Source organism: Bolinopsis microptera, chromosome 13 (assembly GCF_026151205.1).
Source record: "Bolinopsis microptera isolate Bmic1 chromosome 13, MBARI_Bmic_1.0, whole genome shotgun sequence".
NCBI lineage: Eukaryota > Metazoa > Ctenophora > Tentaculata > Lobata > Bolinopsidae > Bolinopsis > Bolinopsis microptera.
Window position 1 is genome coordinate 5,061,768 of NC_087084.1, and position 17,542 is coordinate 5,079,309.

A 17,542-nucleotide genomic window follows, 5' to 3' on the forward strand; every position below is an offset into this window, starting at 1 on the left:
GTTACGCCACTGCGCAACATATCACATCCGTGTCGGAACTCCCCGGTTGACTTTCAGATACTGTAGTGAAAACCAATATTGAGGGTTAAATAAGGAAGGCCAAGGGCTTACCAAAAGATTCAATATCTTGTAAGGGGACCCTTTGTTACGTCTAAATTATAGTATTATATATAATAAAATATTTAAACAATATAATACACATAATATAGCAATGACCCGACCCTATATAAAATTCTGTAAAAATGGTACAAATTTAAAAACTGAGGTAAAAATAAAAATAAAACCCTTTGTAATAATATATATAAAATCCACTAAATCACATCACAACAAAAAGCAGTTTAGACCCCATCCAACTAGAGCACTCCATGACCTTTTAGGGTTTAAGAGTGTTGATCAGGTTAAGGTCCAAATCACTTATTGCCGTGGGTGGAAGGGTTCTGGTACCTCTGTGCCCCCTGATAGAGATTATACAGGTTCTGAGTAGATCAAAACGCAGTCTGCGTCTGACAAATGACATCACATCACAATACCGTTGGCCTTTCTTTAGGCTGATCTTTTCAGCGAGATGTTTTAGAAACTGTGAAGCCTCAGTTGCCATTCCTCCTGTAGTACTGAACACCAGTGGCGTGAAGGTAGCCTTTTCAACATTGAGGACTCTGTCATTGTACTCACGTTTTTTGCTTTTCTCGTGAGATTGGTACATCTGTGAGATGCTCTTGTCACTGTTGGACTGGGCTTGAGGGTGAAGTACCCTTACATCTGTGAATGCCCTGTCCAGCGGCGACCAAAACGATCTCGCACTGATGTCCAGTCTTGCACCATCCTGTCTATTTGTTCCATTAGATAGTTCAAGTGTGTGAGGAACGGAGAGAAGCTGGGGTTCTGTTTCAACGTCTTTGCAAACAGTGGTTAGGAGTTCAGCTATTGTATCTCTTAACAACTGTTACGTCTAAATGCATTGCAGTGTACTGTAATCGATAGTAAAAAAGTTTATTACAATGAAATTTACTATGAACATGCATCCCTACATGTTACAATCAAGACAAAAAAGGGGGGAAAGAGGGGGAACCCCAACCCTCGTAGCTGAGACACCTCACAGCAAGTATCCCCATTGGATCATTTTGTCCGTAACATTTTAAACAATAAGTAAATCAGAATTAAAGTAAAACAAAATTAAAGTAAAATAAAATTTAAATTTTATTGTCATATTAGTATTACAATGAATAATAATATAATATAATAAACATAATTTTAACGGGTGATACTCGTAAAATATTTGTTTCAAGGACCGTATAAATATTTGTTCCAAGACCTTACCTGGGGACCTCAGGCTATCATGTTAATAAACATATTACCTGAGGACCCCAGGCTTTAATGTTGTTAAACATAAAATAGAGATTAGGCGGAATGACCGGCTGAGCGCGGCCCAGTAATAAACATAAAGATTCGGCGGAATGACAGGCTGAGCGCGGCCCAGTAACCAAAACCGCGTCGACGAGTCCAACTCGGCGCACGTACTGGTAGGTAATAAACCTACAAACATAATTAAACTTGAACATCCGATAATAAACTCATGGATATTAGACATAATATGCTCATAAAATGTAAAATACACTTTTTACTATATTATATCCTGCTTGAAAATTCGTCTCGATCATACATTTTTATCACCGCAATTCGAAATTGAATACAAATTCTAAAGCAGAAGTGAACGTTATTTAAAAAATATTCCCTCAACTGACTTGTTAACGGGTGATACTCGTAAAATATCTGTTCCATATATTGGACCGTCGACGAGTCCAACTCGGCGCGCGTCCTGGTAGGTTGTAAACTTACAACTGACTTGTTTTCTAAATGTTTAAAATTCATAAATAAATAGTCTATAGTGTTTTGTTTCACGTTGTAGCCCTGCCGCGCAAGAGTGCGCGGCTTCATCATTTGTGGCTTTCACCACAACACCACTTTGTACAATGACAGGGGGTTACGACGTGTTACAAATAATTCCACGCGTTGGCATAACAAAATTTTTGTTGCGCAATATACATGTTCTTCACATAGCCATGTGTATACGCATACTGCGTGACGCGCTTGTTTCACAAGTAGAATATATCCTTTGCCGCCTTTGGCGGTCGCGCGCTACTGCAAGCGAAAGGGCTCTGGTTAGAGCAATACATGTTCTAAAACCAAAAATGAAACAGTACTGGACTAAAAAGTAAAACAAATTTTTTAGTAAAACAAATTTTTCAGTAAAAAATTTGTTTAGTGGAACAAATTTGTAGGTTTACAACCTACCAGGACGCGCGCCGAGTTGGACACGTCAACGGTCATAATATTTGGAACAAATATTTTACGAGTACCACCTGTTAAAAACAAATTTGAAATTTAAAATTTTATTCTTTATTTTATTGTAGGTTTATAACTTACCACATAAGCACTGACCTTAAACCAGCGATAATTTCGGCTAGAAACAATATTTTTTCCAAAGCAGCTGGTACGGTAGATATTACTTGTCATACGTTGTATGACCCGCCGCGCACGAAGTGCGCGGCTCCCCCTGTAGCGTCGAAGACGCTACAGACCCCCTACAGACCCCCTACAGACCCCCTACAGACCCCCTACAGACCCCCTACAGACCCCCTACAGACCCCCTACAGACCCCCTACAGACCCCCTACTACACTATAGTGAAGCGACCGTGGGGGTCACCACGTGATACAAGATATTACTACCCTCTATCAGAAACAACTATAAAGTAAATTTTGAGAGAATTTTGATGAAGACCTTCCCCCCGACCTCCTTAACAAAAATTACACATTCCAGAACACGGCGGAAGAGAGGAAAGCAAGCTGCTGGGCTCAACAAATTTTGATAATTGTAATTGTAATTACTGGGTGTTTCATTATTCAGAAAATTTAAGAAGATTTGTTTGCTACTATTCGATATGCACTACTGTGATGAGGGTGAGATCGACAAATAAAACACATGAAATTCAATGCATAATGTTTGAACACCTTATTGCACAAATTCAAACTATAATAATTGTAAACACACAAAAATTGTTACAGAAAGTGTAAGTGTAAGTGTCCTATCATTCCAAGTCCTAGTCTCCTCTGCGGTGGTTATGCCTGTGGTGCTTAACGCCCGTGTCCGTGGTGAGCCCTTCGGTGTCTATGCCTGTGTCCGCGGTGAGCCCTTCGATGTTTACGCCCGTGTCGACGGTGAGCCCTTCGGTGTTTACGCCCGTGTCGGCGGTGAGCCCTTCGGTGTTTACGCCCGTGTCGGCGGTGAGCCCTTCGGTGTTTACGCCCGTGTCGGCGGTGAGCCCTTCGGTGTTTACGCCCGTGTTGACGGTGAGCCCTTCGGTGTTTACGCCCGTGTCGTCGGTGAGCCCTTCGGTGTTTACGCCCGTGTCGGCGGTGAGCCCTTCGGTGTTTACGCCCGTGTCGGCGGTGAGCCCTTCGGTGTTTACGCCCGTGTCGGCGGTGAGCCCTTTTGTGATGACGCCCGTGTCGGTCAGCTTCAGAACTAGCCCCAACTTCAGTAGCTGTCGCTTTTTCTTCTGAAATTAAATGTGAATTTTGAAATTATTTGTGCCATACAATGATCATTATCGAAGACAGAGTTATCATAGTATGAGCTGATACTGATCAGATTTGATTCACAGTAATAACAAAATTTTGATAAAACAAAATTTTATTTTATACCCACAATCAATTCATATTTAGTTCAAGTATTCAAAGTCAAAATCACCATTTCACAGAATTGGTTTTATTATAATAGAATAATATGTGATATGTGTACAAGTGATAAATTAATAAATTAATTTACACCACAATATGTTCAAAAAATATACAATTTTTACTTTGCAACACTGGTTCCAATTGAATTAGAAAAATCTATGATTGGTGTTTCATTACCTTCGGCTGCAGCAGTGCAGTAGAGAACAGCTGCAATGACCAAGAAAAGCAAGAACACCTTCATCTTCAAAGTTTCAAACGGTGGCTAAACAAGTTGAATCTCTCTTCCTGTAAAACACAAGCAGAACAATTACAATATTATAGTGAAATTATACTGTTATGCTCACCCTTTTATAGTTCCCTTTAATCCCTAAACTGATGCAAGGGGAGACTTTTTTCCTACCGGGTACTGCGCAAATCTATATTTAAACTGTATTAAAGTTGTTATTTGCATAATATTACTAGCTTTAAGAATTATTTGTAAAGTGTGCTAGGAAATGCCAAGCTTGAACGATGCATTGTATTATATAATTTTGTTCAATATTATTAAATTTTTGAAAAAGCTCGATTTATACTGTTCATATTTTTAAACCTAAAAGCTCAATCAGTTTCATGTATTATTGAAGGTCTTAAGCATTATATTATATATCTATATATGTACAGATTGCAGTACACACTGCAGAGATCGAATGGGAATTTCGCACCTTGCCAAAACATACAAATATAGGAGACTTCCTGACACAGACTAGCATAATAAAGAGGCATACCTAAACAAGTTCCTAACATGTACAAGAACAAGAGAGTTTGACAACCAGGCACTTGACCATACATTCTTCCAACTAGAGCACTGTAAACCACTTTTCAAGCAACAAAACATCCTGGCTTTCAAAAATTTATATACATATCACACTTTTATGGAAGTTTTTAAAATACTGAAATTAAGGTGCCCAGCATCACTGCAACAGCATTATTAGCCATCTTCTAGAAAAGAAACCACTCTCATTTCACAACTCCCATCTAATGACTTCATATCAAGATCCACAAAAATTTGGAGCACAATTGCACCTAAACTTAAGCTTTTTGACTACTCCTACAAGATTAGCCTTGCTAAAAGTCGCCTGAAAAAGGCACTTCTAAAGCTGCAACATGCTTATAATGATTCAGCATGGACTTCAAGCGATTATGACATAATGCAGCTGCCATTTGAAAACAATCCCCTTCAACAAATTTAATCCAGTGTTCTCGGCCCACAGGTTCCTCCTAAATTTAAAAATTTTGATTTTGGTAAATGTGTGCTGACTCCACCACCTATGTATTTAGCCTAATATTTAGTGTTTTACAGGTAGAATTGACTTAGGTAGGTATTTTTCTCTTAAGGTAGATATTAAAAATTTGGTAAATTTCTTAATTGTATGACTTTTTCCATTATTGAGACGTTTTAAATATTTGATTTAAGAGGTTTTTTTTATAGGACTGGTTCACAGTGTGAACAGATTCCAGATTTATATATTTTTTAATTGATATTTAATAAATGATTAAAAGAACCAATTTTAAAGTTGCCATAGTAAAGCCTTTAGGTCCAAAAATATACCCATTATGCTCACTTAAAAACAACTCTAAATCAGTAGGCTGTCACTCTATTAATGCACCACACCGCTTCCTCCACTGCACTAAAAGTTATACAATAAATTCTACAATCCTAATTTTGTATCGTGATGGAGACCGGTGTCCATACAAAACATTTACTAGGTTGCCGTTTGGTGTGAGCAATAGCGAACAGCACGCACACTCCTTTGCCCCGTCAACCTATATCTAATCTATTTAAAGAGTGACAACCATACTACACATTGAATTAGGATTCCTTTAAATATCAAATTGATTTATTGTAAGCTTGTTTACTCTGTAATAAATGGCATAAAATTGAATTTTTGTTTAACTGAATTTTTGTTTAACTGAATACATATTAATGTATTGCGTATATTCCTCGTCATTCCTCCAGGGATGGAGCAATATTCTACTTGGGGTGGAGCATTCCATTTGGGGTGGAGCATTCCATTTGGGGTGGAGCATTCCATTTGGGGTGGAGTATCCCACTTACTGATTGTAGCCATATATTTTAGATTTTCATCATCATCATCATCATTGAAATTTTTGCAACAACTGACACAAATCATCTTTATTTCATAGCCTGATGTCAGAACGTGAATGTACATCTGTCAAAGTTGCTATCAGGGTTCGACCCTTACTTGAGAGGTGAGTTCAGTGTTACCTTACAGTTGTTAGCATGTAGCCATGTATACAGATTCCAAGAGTACCTATAGAAACAGTTTATTCAACGATAATATTTTTTTTCAAAAGAACTTTACTGCAATAGCAGACATTGCCATGAACAATGTGATGATTATTTTCCACAACCTACCCAATATCCATATCACAGGGAGAGGATAAAAAGATGTAAAGAATGTCTGATAGTACTTCCAAATAAAAGCCAGTTGGCACTAGGCAAAGACCAAAACTTCACTTTCGACCATGTGTTCGAGGAATCCATCAGTCAGGACAATTTATATTGCGAGACTGTAAAACCCCTGGTCCTGTCATGTCTGGATGGTTATAATGCCACTGTTTTTGCTTATGGACAGACAGGTATGAGGTGACTTTGTTTAGCTCATTTTCTCCAACTTAAGATTTTCTAACCCATTTTAAAGTTTCTTTTACTTAAATAATATAAACGGAAAATTAGGCCTTCCTCGATGTTGTGATCATACCTTTAAAATTCAGGGAGCGGAAAGACCTACACAATAGAAGGTGTTGATTCAGATCCAGATCTACAGGGTATTATTCCTCGTGCAGCTGCAGATTTCTTCAATCTTATTGATACATCTGATAGTGATAAGGACACCTTTGTGGTAAGATAATGAGCGAGTGGATTCTAAAAATGAAACTGAAATCAAAATTTTCTTCTTTCAAATGATAAACTTTTCTAGAAACTCAGTATAGCACCTGAGGTATTACTCGAATTTCCCATGTTATGTATGAAACTATAAAACGAATAGTTGAATTAAATCTCCACCTTCAGCTAAAAGTGTCCTATCTTGAGATATATTTGGACGAAGTGAGGGATCTTCTGTCGAACACTGCAGAGGAGATTCACATCAGGGAGGATGATAGAGGGAACACAGTTATTCAAGGTTTTTGTTTGATCTGTTTAGTCGTCTTGATACTTTAAATGTGTCTTGGCAACTTGTACGAACACCGATGGGACAGTAAGACAACATTAAGACACATTAAGACAACAATAAGACAACATTAAGACACCAATAAGACACATTAACACAAAAATAAGACAACATTAAGACACCAATAAGACAACATTAAGACAACATTAACGCAACAAACACCAATAAGACAACAAACGATAAGACAACATTAAGACAACATTAAGACACCAATAAGACAACATTAAGACAACATTAACGCAACAAACACCAATAAGACAACAAACGATAAAACAACATTAAGACAACATTAAGGCATCATTAAGGCAACATTAAGACAACATTAAAGCAACAAATTCGTTTAAGACAACAAATTATGTATAACAGTATAACACTATTTCTTCGAATATATTTTACTTTGTCAAATTATATTTTACTTCATCAACTGAGTTAGAGTAATACGAAATTGTGACTTAAACTCTGAAAATGAAATAATTAGGTCTCATTATTTATCAGGTAATACAAATCTACAGAGCAATAAATTAATCAAAAATTCTTCTGAATAGGGCTGGGATATCTTGGTTGAAGGCTTTCCTCACGGAGGCGTTGTCTCTTGTCAGTCCGTATCGCTTACACCACATAAATTCTGACAAGGCTACAGTCATGGCTGCTGAATCCGTTCGGGTACGACCGGTTCCTCTTCGCATGTGGTTCTTAGCGTGGAACCACATCCCTTCGCAGCTGTTGGTGTGAACACCAGTGACCGGGTCCACAAATCCTCGACTATGGTTGACAACTTGATGAGGAGTCTTATCGTTTGTTGTCTTATTGGTGTTTGTTGCGTTAACGTTGTCTTATTGTTGTCTTAATGTTGTCTTAATGTTGTCTTATTGTTGTCTTAATGTTGTCTTAATGTTGTCTTACTGTCCCATCGGTGTTCGTACAAGTTGCCTGTGTCTTGTTTATTCATTGTTGTGAACGAAAGTATGATCAAAATGTTTCGCTGAAATTGAAACCTGACAAAACTTCACCAAGGTTTGAAAGAGGTGCCCGTTACAAGTAGTGACGAGTTGCAAAAGATAATGAGGTATGGAATGGCAGTTAGAACAACCGGAGCTACTCAAATGAACGAGCAGTCGTCACGTTCACATGCCATTCTTACCATTCACATCAACAAGCAGTCTCCAAAGTCTGTGAGGAACATTGAGGTTGGTCTGATGATTTTTTAATGAAAATTTTTTAAACCTCTGGCTTGCCCTCAGATCAGATAATAGAATTTTGAAATCATATCGGTTATGATTTACCAGTTTCAGCCTCTTAGACTGTATTCCAAATTCTAAGAAACATCTATGAATTAAAGTCACTATTGTGACGGTACATTAGAACCAGACAGAAACAAAATGTGAAGGGCCTGAACAGAACCCCTCGGTTTCAGTTCCTTGTTTAACACTGCCGTACAGCAAGGACATTCACCGTTGGTTCTCCAACATCCATATATAGATGTTTCTATAGATGTTTATATAGGATATATAATATCATATATATTATTATATATGAGATATATCTCATGCATTACAAAATCCTACAGGTAACATCAGCAAAGTTTCACTTCGTTGATCTGGCTGGTTCAGAGCGGGCACACCGAACAGGAAACATTGGCGAGCGCTTCAAAGAGTCCGTTCACATCAACAGTGGACTGCTAGCACTTGGAAACGTCATAAGCGCTCTCAGTGACTCGAAACGGAAATCAGGTCACGTACCTTACAGGGCCTCTAAGATAACAAGGCTTTTGAAGGACTCTCTGGGAGGGAACAGCAGGACCCTCATGATAACATGCGTGTCACCGTCCAGTGACTCCTTCGAGGAGACGCTCAACGCACTTAAATACGCTAAACGCGCCAGAGACATTCAGAACAGACCTATTGTAAACAAGGATGTGATCGAGTTGGAAATGCAGAGAATGGAATCAGAGATATTGCAGTTGAGACAGCAGTTAAAGACACGGGAGAATAGTTCTTCTGAGGTGTCTGGAAGTGATATTGAGAGTCTTCAGGAGGAGAAATCACATTTGGAGAGTGAGGTGGGTGAAATTTTGAAAGTTTACTAATTGATTTGATAATTCTTCAAAGAAAATTTCTGATTTTTTCTGAATATACTTACTGATGACATTGCTATGATCTTATAATGACAGATAAAACTAATTTGGTACATGTGGCACTCAATTAACTCCAATAATCAAACTCATGGTCAGGTTATTATGATTTTGAATAATCTTTGATATTAACATAAAGTTCAGCAACTATTTATCCAGCTCGACTCATACAAACAATTCGTGAGATCATGTCGATCAGACGTGGAACGGTGCATATCCAAGAAATCCACCGCTGGTCTAGCCAAACTTCTGGAAAAGATCAAATCACGTGATACAAAACAGGGTGGAAGTTCCAGTGATATTTCAGATGGTGTGTTTGATGAGGATAGTGATGTGGTGTCACAGCTGCGGGGCGAACTTAAGAAGTGTAGGGAGGATTTGTTGAATGATGAGAAGATATTTGCTGATCAGCAGTTAGACTTTGAGCAGGTCACACATATTTTATTTATACTATATTTTAAGGAAATTGTGTTTTTTATGACGGTTAATTGTTAAATCATAGGGAGGCTTTTCGAGTTAAACTAATAATATTATGAATCAGTATTCAGTAATTGAAAGCGTTGTTTGAATCAGGTAAAATCAGAGTTAAATGAGAAGATGTCACGCTACGAGGATGAAATACACAGCCTAAAAATAGAGATCGACAAAATGAGAGAAGGAGTTGACGAGAATCTGAACACAACCCTCAAAAAGAAAAGCATCAAGATCACCCGTACCAAACCTTGCACATTTGAAGAAATCGAAGAAATAATGAGAAAGAAAACTTTCGTAATCTTCGAGAAAAACATCAAGAATTGCTTGGAAAATACAAAACCAAGAGCTAAATCAGAGATGTTGGAGACGTTCACAGTTCCCCAACCCAGCAAATGTACGATCAAAGACCACTGTAACTTGGAAAGTAGGATGGAAGATTTGGTTAAAAAGAATGAGAGTTTGGCTAACGAAGTGAATCAGATGAAAGACACTACTGTGAATGTGCACGAAACAAAGAAGCATTTGGAGAAGAATATTTCAACGATTAGGAAGCAGAAGAGTGACTTAGAAAAACGGTAATTATTCCATTTCAAAAACTTTTACTTTAGTAGTAGACTATTATTCTTCGTTGAACTTTTTGGATTTTAATCACTATTTGCTGTAAAAAAGCTGAGAAATTAAACTCTTGGAATATTGAGAGTTATTTTATATCAATACATCCCATGTCTTCAGATTGAAAGATGCAGAGAAAGACTTATCAAAGCTGCAAGCTAAAAACAAAAAAGAAAAGTTGGTATCCCTCGGCAGGGATAAAATTGGGAAGAGGATGTCGGAAACGGCTGTAAATACCTCCCAGTCTTCATTTGTTCCACCTCACAATAACGGTTTGAATGATTTGTTACCGTATGAAAATAATTACTCAAAAATAAACTTTGATTGTTTTAATTTTCTGCTGCTTGTGTTTCATGTGTTCAATAAGCTGCTAATTTAAGGAATGTTTTAAGAATTCTTATTTTATAAGAATTCTTAACTTTTAAGTCCGTTTATAAACGTACTAAAAAGCTAAAACAATCCCACACCTATCCTTTAACATTCCCTCTTTGCAGATGATAAGGAAATCGAAGAAACACTAGAAAAGATAATGGAAGAAAGACAACGACTCCGTGTCAGGGAGGAAGAGATTAAGCTAAGAGAACAGGCGCTGAAAGAAAAGGAGGCTATAGAGAGTGAAATCAAGAAGTTGAGGAGTAAAGAAGTTAGAGCCAGTCAGGTATGCTAAGTTTGAATTCTATTCCTGATATTCTGATCAATTCCTTTCTTTTTTAATCTAAAATCATCCTTATCCGCCTTATTGCAGCTTTCCAGTAACATTTGTCTTTAAAACGCCATATTACATGAACCCAGGGACAAAAGGAGATCACGGCATGTGCGGAATCGCGATTTTTCCCATTATTTGCGACAAATTTTATATGTATAGTCTTATATTATTATTTTATGTATAGTCTGTTAAAATCGCGATTTTTGGGTAAAACAAATCGCGATTTTCTTTTGTCCCTGCATGAACCTCCTATAGATATTATCTCATCATTACTAAATCGTGTTAACTTTCAAAAACATCTGTCACGGAAAAAATGTTAAAATTTGCCAAAAATCAGTTTTTGTGGCATAATTTGGTGGATAATTTTTGGAACGGGATAAAACTCCAGGATATGGTGTGCTATACCCTAACCTTTACTATCTGCCACTTTTTGTTTCGATTTAGGGCTAAATCTGGTGGATAAAAGTGAAACAGACCAATCCACTTCAGGTGGCCTTTAAAAATATTTAATTCCATCTAAACTCCTAAAATATGATTGAGACTTAACAATAATCGTTATAACTTCATAATTTCATAAGTAGGGCCGGGATTTTTCTTAAGGGCCAAATTTGGTGGATATATTTTTTTACCTCTTTTTTAAGACTGTTATTTGTTAGCTAACATCAATTTACTGGTCTTAAAATGATGCAAAGGCAATGTTAAATCTATGGCATCAACTATGAAGTACAAGATTCAAGTTAAAAGGCTATTTTTGGTGGATATAAGTCAATATTAATTAGTTAAACACGTAAATGTTACCAAAATATCAATAAATAAGACATCATCATGATTAGAAACAGTTGAAAAAATGAAATATAAGATGTTGAACATTTATGCATAAGGTACTATGGCATTTTAAGCATTCAGGGCCAATTTGGTGGATAATTAACCCAAAAATACTTAAAATATCGACCTGGATATTTTGATATCCATCAATTTTGGCCTTAAAAGTCGGCTTGAGCTTATCACATTTTGTGCTGAACAAGAAAAAGGTCTAAACAAACCAATATCAGTGTATGATTTCATAATCGAGCAAATCTAAGGCCAGAAATAGTGGATAAAAAAGCAAATTTAACCGTTTTTAAGCTAATTTCTTAGGCATTTATCCACCAAAAACGGCCCTAAATGGAGAATGTTTGGAACGTTTACTTGAAACTATAGCCCTTCTTTTCGACCTCAGAGCAATGATTTTCAGCTCTTTCGACCTTAAGATATAATTATTGGGCGTTGAAAGTGGATCACATACGTTATCAGTCAAGAAATCGTTATTTCAATCACTGAGGTAGGTTATTCACATTTAATATCCACCAATTTTAACCTTAAAAGTCGTCTTGGACTGAAAATTCTTTTGAACTGACTCAGCAAAGGGGATTTTCTATCTAGAAACAGTTGTAGTTTCATGATAGAACACATCTAGGGCCAAAAATAGTGGATACAAAAGCAAATTTTCCCGTTTTAGTACTTTTATCCACCAAAAACAGCTCTAAAGGCTGGAAGGAAACAGTTTGTTAAGTTCGTATGAAACTATATCCATTCATTATGGCCCTAGAGCAATAATTGTATACATTTTCAGCTTCTAGACGAGATAATTGGGGTCTAACAATGGATAACCTGCATTATTGACTCAGAAATTGACTTAAAATTAAATCAATCTTGAAGCTCCAATATATCCACCAAAAATGGCCTAAAAATTAAATCTTCTATGCTATCATAAACTTGAAACGATTTCCAACCTGATCCGTTCACTGAGTAAAGCTGGTGAACTTGTTGACCAATATAATTTTTTCAGTTGAAAATTTTCGTATTGAATTTTATTTCTCGTTTTTATCCACCAAATCGAGCCTTAAAATTGAAATCCTTTCCCTAATTTTCGCTTTTATCAAGAGGCAATAAAATTCCCCCCGATGCTACAATTCTAATCTTTAATAAGGACCATAAATTAACCACACGTAAAGTTACAGGCCAACAAATGATTTATCCACCGAAACCCCTCTGAAAGTAATCCACCATTATAAGCCCTATTTAAATGCGTTATCTCTGCTCATAGACATAGTAAACATTATTCTTTTTGTAAAATTGAACTATCGCAAATCCTCTGCTGAAAAAAGTTTAATCACAAATTGAGTTTATCCACCAAATGAGAAGCTCCGTAGAAGTTGAAATTTTTCACCCGTGACAGATTTCGTTAACATAGTTTTTGAAATCCCTAATATAGTCTTATATTATTCTTTATGTATAGTCTGTTATAATCGCGATTTTAGGCAAACAATCGCGATTTTTCTTTTGTCTCCTGCATTAAACCTCCTATAGATAATTATCTCCATCATTACTAAATCGTGTTAACATTCAGGTTGTTTCAAAGGATTTACTACGGATGCAATGAAATTGACAAGTTAGATACTGAGAATAGCAAACAAATCCTTGGGTGTAAGTAAGGGGGACGCAAAACACTTTCAAATCAGTTGGATTAGAGGCAAGATATGGATCTTCAGAGGAAGAGAGCTGAAATTACTGGAAAAGTGAGTCTCTCAATAAAAGGGTGTGAGTTAACCTGGGTGAGTTTCAATTTTTAAATGAAAAATGTTGTGAAAGTTGTTAAAATGTTTGTAAAACGAACGACGTTTTCAGTTTGGTTCCGCTGATTCACCAATCATTTCAATGACAAGTTCCATATTTTATAAAATTAAAAATTAATTAATTTTGGCTTCCATACCTTTCCACAGTTCGAATGTACGTAGTATTTTAGCTGTCTCATTCCAATGTGCTGAGATCTATTCAAATCTTGCATTGGATATAATATTTTCGATATTTACAATATTCTGTCCCCCAAACAGTGAGTTATTGACGACGAGAGACCACCAGAGTACCGAGATCTCAATGAAGCACTAGAGATAACGGAGCTGCAATAGAGTACCGCACTAATGCAGATACCGAGAATGGTGGTCTGATACTGCCTCTCAGCTACCTTCCACACAGTGAGAATCCCTTGTGGTTTTGTTAGTATGACGTCATAAGTTAATGACATGATGAGTGATGACCGAATGATGTCACAATTTAACTCCTTGTTCAAGTAGCTATGTCGAACTAAGAATGCACATTATAATGGACTGAAAGCGCTTTCTATTGTGAACCACTTTAAATAGTTTACGTCCGTCGTCCAAGACGTCCATCTCCGATCCAAAATACTTGTTCTTTGATTTCCTATAATATTTACAACAGGCAGTAACAGATACACGTCAACAAACGATAGTAACACGCAGGAGAACAACACCGTGTTACAACAGACCCCCCCAAACCCCTTTAGCTGAAGATAGAAATGGAGAACAGAACTTCAGAACTCAACTCCTTAATAAACTCTTCTTTCAACCATCTCTCGGTACAAAAAAAATTTTGTGATTTTAATGATTTTGTGAATTTAATTTTGTATAATTTTAACACGCTTTCTACTTTTCTCGGTACAAAAATACAAACAAAATAAACAAGTCCATCCGAAATTACATTTCTCGGTAAATGTTCCAGATTTTTTATGTTATTATTTTTTTCACGCTTCTGAGAATGATTTGCCGTCTGATGTTAAGGACTCGGGCATTTAATCGTAATCCATAGATACTATACAAACGTGTTACGTTTTAAAATCTAACGTTCCTGGTCGAATATTTTAATTTATGAAATGGCGAATTCAAACTCTGCTACACATTTCATATTCGCAGGTGAATGACCGTTTGAGTTTTCAGCACAACTGATTCACTAGTTACCCTGATTTAAGCTTATACCTTTATAAGATTTTACAGTTTAAGCTCACCCAACCTTCCAATCACGGTAGCCAGAGTCGCCACAACCCCCACCACACCAACCCCGCCATGCCCTGATGGAAACGTGACGTAGCTTACTACAACAACAGCTGGTCAGGATCCTGAAGGCCAAGTTGCGCGCACCAGCCCACGTGACAAACACCGGAGCTAGCGCGGGAACTGATACACTGAGTGGGGAGTTCTGACTCCCGTCAGGAAGATGTAAGAGGAGCTGAGACCATCCGGCGGAGGAGGCGTTCCACCATAGGTCGGACTGGTTTAACACCAGTGGGTTAATAGTTCAGTACCTTTAACATGGGGACTAGTGATTGGTTACTGTTTTTACACGTCACGACATTCTTAAGACGTGCAGAGGCTGAAAGCCTGGTGGTTTTATCTTTTCACGTGAGCTGGCACAGATGTTGTGATATGATTTGATGATTATTTATCACGCTATGATTGCGCTGAGTTATGCCTTAGATACGGGTTTGAGGATATTGGGAGGTTTTTGAAACAGGGTTCTTGGTAAGGTTTTGGTAATTGTGTCGGAATTTTCATAGTGTATGTAAAGTTTTAACTTATGTAAGAGCTCGGCATAATTTCATGGCGGTTTTTTACTGTGAAATACATAATTACTATTATCATATTTTCAAATTTTGGACTGACTCCTAAGGATTCTGCATGTTAAACTTATTGATAACTGCTACACGATACATGAATATGAGCTTTGACTGAACCTTATGACCGAACCTGATAATATAATTCTAAAATTATTTTGACTCTTTGAACAGAGAATGGCTGGATTTTTGCATGCTTTATTTGTAAATTTAAAATTATTTGATTGGTAAAAACTGTGTGATATATTTTTGATAAAAACATATTATATAAATTATATGGCCTGGTTTAAAGCGGTTACTTCTTAATAAAATTTTAACGAAAAAAAAAAAATGTTGTCCTATCATCTTTAAAGTTACCCAAGTTAGTCTTTTGCAGGCTTCAGATATTAAGGTGATAACTTAAATTAATTATTCAAATAATCAAATTAACTATTTACTTACTTAATGAATTAACTAATTACTTATTAATTAGCTAATACTTAATTAAATTAGCTAATCACTTAATTACTTAGCTAATAAACTTAATGCTTGTTAGGGAATGTCAGGAGGATGACAGCAGGAGTTACCATGTCAGATAACCAACCCAGCTCGAGCTGTCCCTGTTAAGGGTCAAGAAGCAGGAGATACTTCGATGTCTAAATCTAGCAAGCTTTCTTTGGGAATGATAATTTCAGTACCTCAATCGTGTCTTGTGACATCCTCAGTGACCTTGCTAGATGGTCATTCAAGAAAAATTCAGTCAAAACAAACAATGAAATTTGAGTCTTGGAAAGTTGGAAAGCTGATCTCTGTAAAAGATCAAATAATCACTTTAAAATGCCAATGGCTTATTTAGATTTGTTAATGACTTGTTAATGACTTGTTAATGACTTATTTATGACTTGTTAATGACTTGTTAATGACTTGTTAATGACTAGTTAATGACTTGTTAATGACTTGTTAATGACATGTTAATGACTTGTTAATGACTTGTTAAAGGTTTTGTTAATGACTAGTTAATGACTTGTTAATGACTTGTTAATGACATGTTAATGACATGTTAATGACTTGTTAATGACTTGTTAATGAATTGTTGATTACTTGTTAATTAATTAATGCTTGTTAACAGGACTCTTAAGAAGCTGAGTAACGCAGAGAGACTGGAAATGGAGAACGCGAAGATGGAGGAGAGACTGAGAACTCTGAGGAAAACAATAGAGAAGGAGAAGGAGGAGAGGAGGTTAGTACAAATAATCAATTAACTAATTAATTAATTGATTAACTAATCATTTAGTTAGTTAGCTAATCACTTAATGACTTGAGGAGAGGAGGTTTGTACACAACTTGTTATCTGTATTTATTGGTGAATATTTGTCACGTGGTATAGTAACTGTGTTATATTTGGTTGATTTATGTCCCATGTTACAGACATTGTGTTCTAATTGTTTTATTTGTGTCACATGTTAGGGATACTGTGTTCTAATTGGTTGCCACCCCAGTAACTGTACTAGCCTGTGGAAATCAGGACAGACGGGAGCTATTACTAATTTCGCAAAAGAGCACAGCAGTAAGAACAAGAGTGCTGGTATTAAACTCGGTGATAAGAAGATTAAAGTTAAATTTCTTACTCCTGTGGTAGAGAAAGGTGAGAGTTTATTGACGTTAAAGTATGAGAAATAATTGTATTTTTTATAGCCTTGGCCTTCCTTGGCTTAACTTAATAAAATATTAATACTGATCGGGGGAATTTATCAAAATTGGAACGAAATGAAAAGGCATTGCAAATTGGTAGAACACATGCATAATGCATATATTAAGATAAAAGGTGGTAGGGTTTTACAAATCACCACAATCATGCAGCCCAGTTATAGTGTACCCTTACATTCCAATTTCCAGGAGAATCCCGAGAGAAACAGCGTAAAGCAGCCCCACGTGTCTCCACACCCCACAACTCTAGCACCACAGCTGGCTCATCTTGGGCAGAACCACAAACATCCCACCAAGGTCCCGCTGAATCTCAGCGCTCTGAAGCACCGCACTCTGAAGCGCTGCACGCAGATGCGCCTCACACAGAAACACACAGTTTTGAGATGCAGAGAATGCCCCGTGAGAGCATGGCGTGGAGTGAAGTGGGGGAGATGGAGGGGTTACAGAGACAAGCTAGCATTGTGGGACCAGTGTGTGGTCAGTGTGAGCTAAACGGCGCTCAGATGGTACGTGT

The 17,542-nt window shown here is 36.9% G+C and overlaps 1 protein-coding gene across 1 annotated transcript in view; it reads left to right on the top strand.

Moving 5' to 3' along the window:
- The first annotated feature begins 5,927 nt into the window (after nucleotides 1-5,927).
- The window catches only part of LOC134825493 (uncharacterized), a 28,992-nt gene continuing 17,377 nt past the window's right edge, over nucleotides 5,928-17,542 (top strand). Inside the window, exons 1-14 of the mRNA XM_063837708.1 lie at nucleotides 5,928-5,989; nucleotides 6,174-6,379; nucleotides 6,515-6,642; nucleotides 6,813-6,924; nucleotides 7,987-8,159; nucleotides 8,540-9,031; nucleotides 9,263-9,532; nucleotides 9,677-10,152; nucleotides 10,310-10,461; nucleotides 10,684-10,847; nucleotides 15,878-15,882; nucleotides 16,451-16,561; nucleotides 16,821-16,966; nucleotides 17,218-17,534. Of these exons, the coding sequence (XP_063693778.1) occupies nucleotides 5,928-5,989; nucleotides 6,174-6,379; nucleotides 6,515-6,642; nucleotides 6,813-6,924; nucleotides 7,987-8,159; nucleotides 8,540-9,031; nucleotides 9,263-9,532; nucleotides 9,677-10,152; nucleotides 10,310-10,461; nucleotides 10,684-10,847; nucleotides 15,878-15,882; nucleotides 16,451-16,561; nucleotides 16,821-16,966; nucleotides 17,218-17,534 (2,814 nt within the window). The remainder of the gene's footprint in view (nucleotides 5,990-6,173; nucleotides 6,380-6,514; nucleotides 6,643-6,812; nucleotides 6,925-7,986; nucleotides 8,160-8,539; nucleotides 9,032-9,262; nucleotides 9,533-9,676; nucleotides 10,153-10,309; nucleotides 10,462-10,683; nucleotides 10,848-15,877; nucleotides 15,883-16,450; nucleotides 16,562-16,820; nucleotides 16,967-17,217; nucleotides 17,535-17,542) is intronic.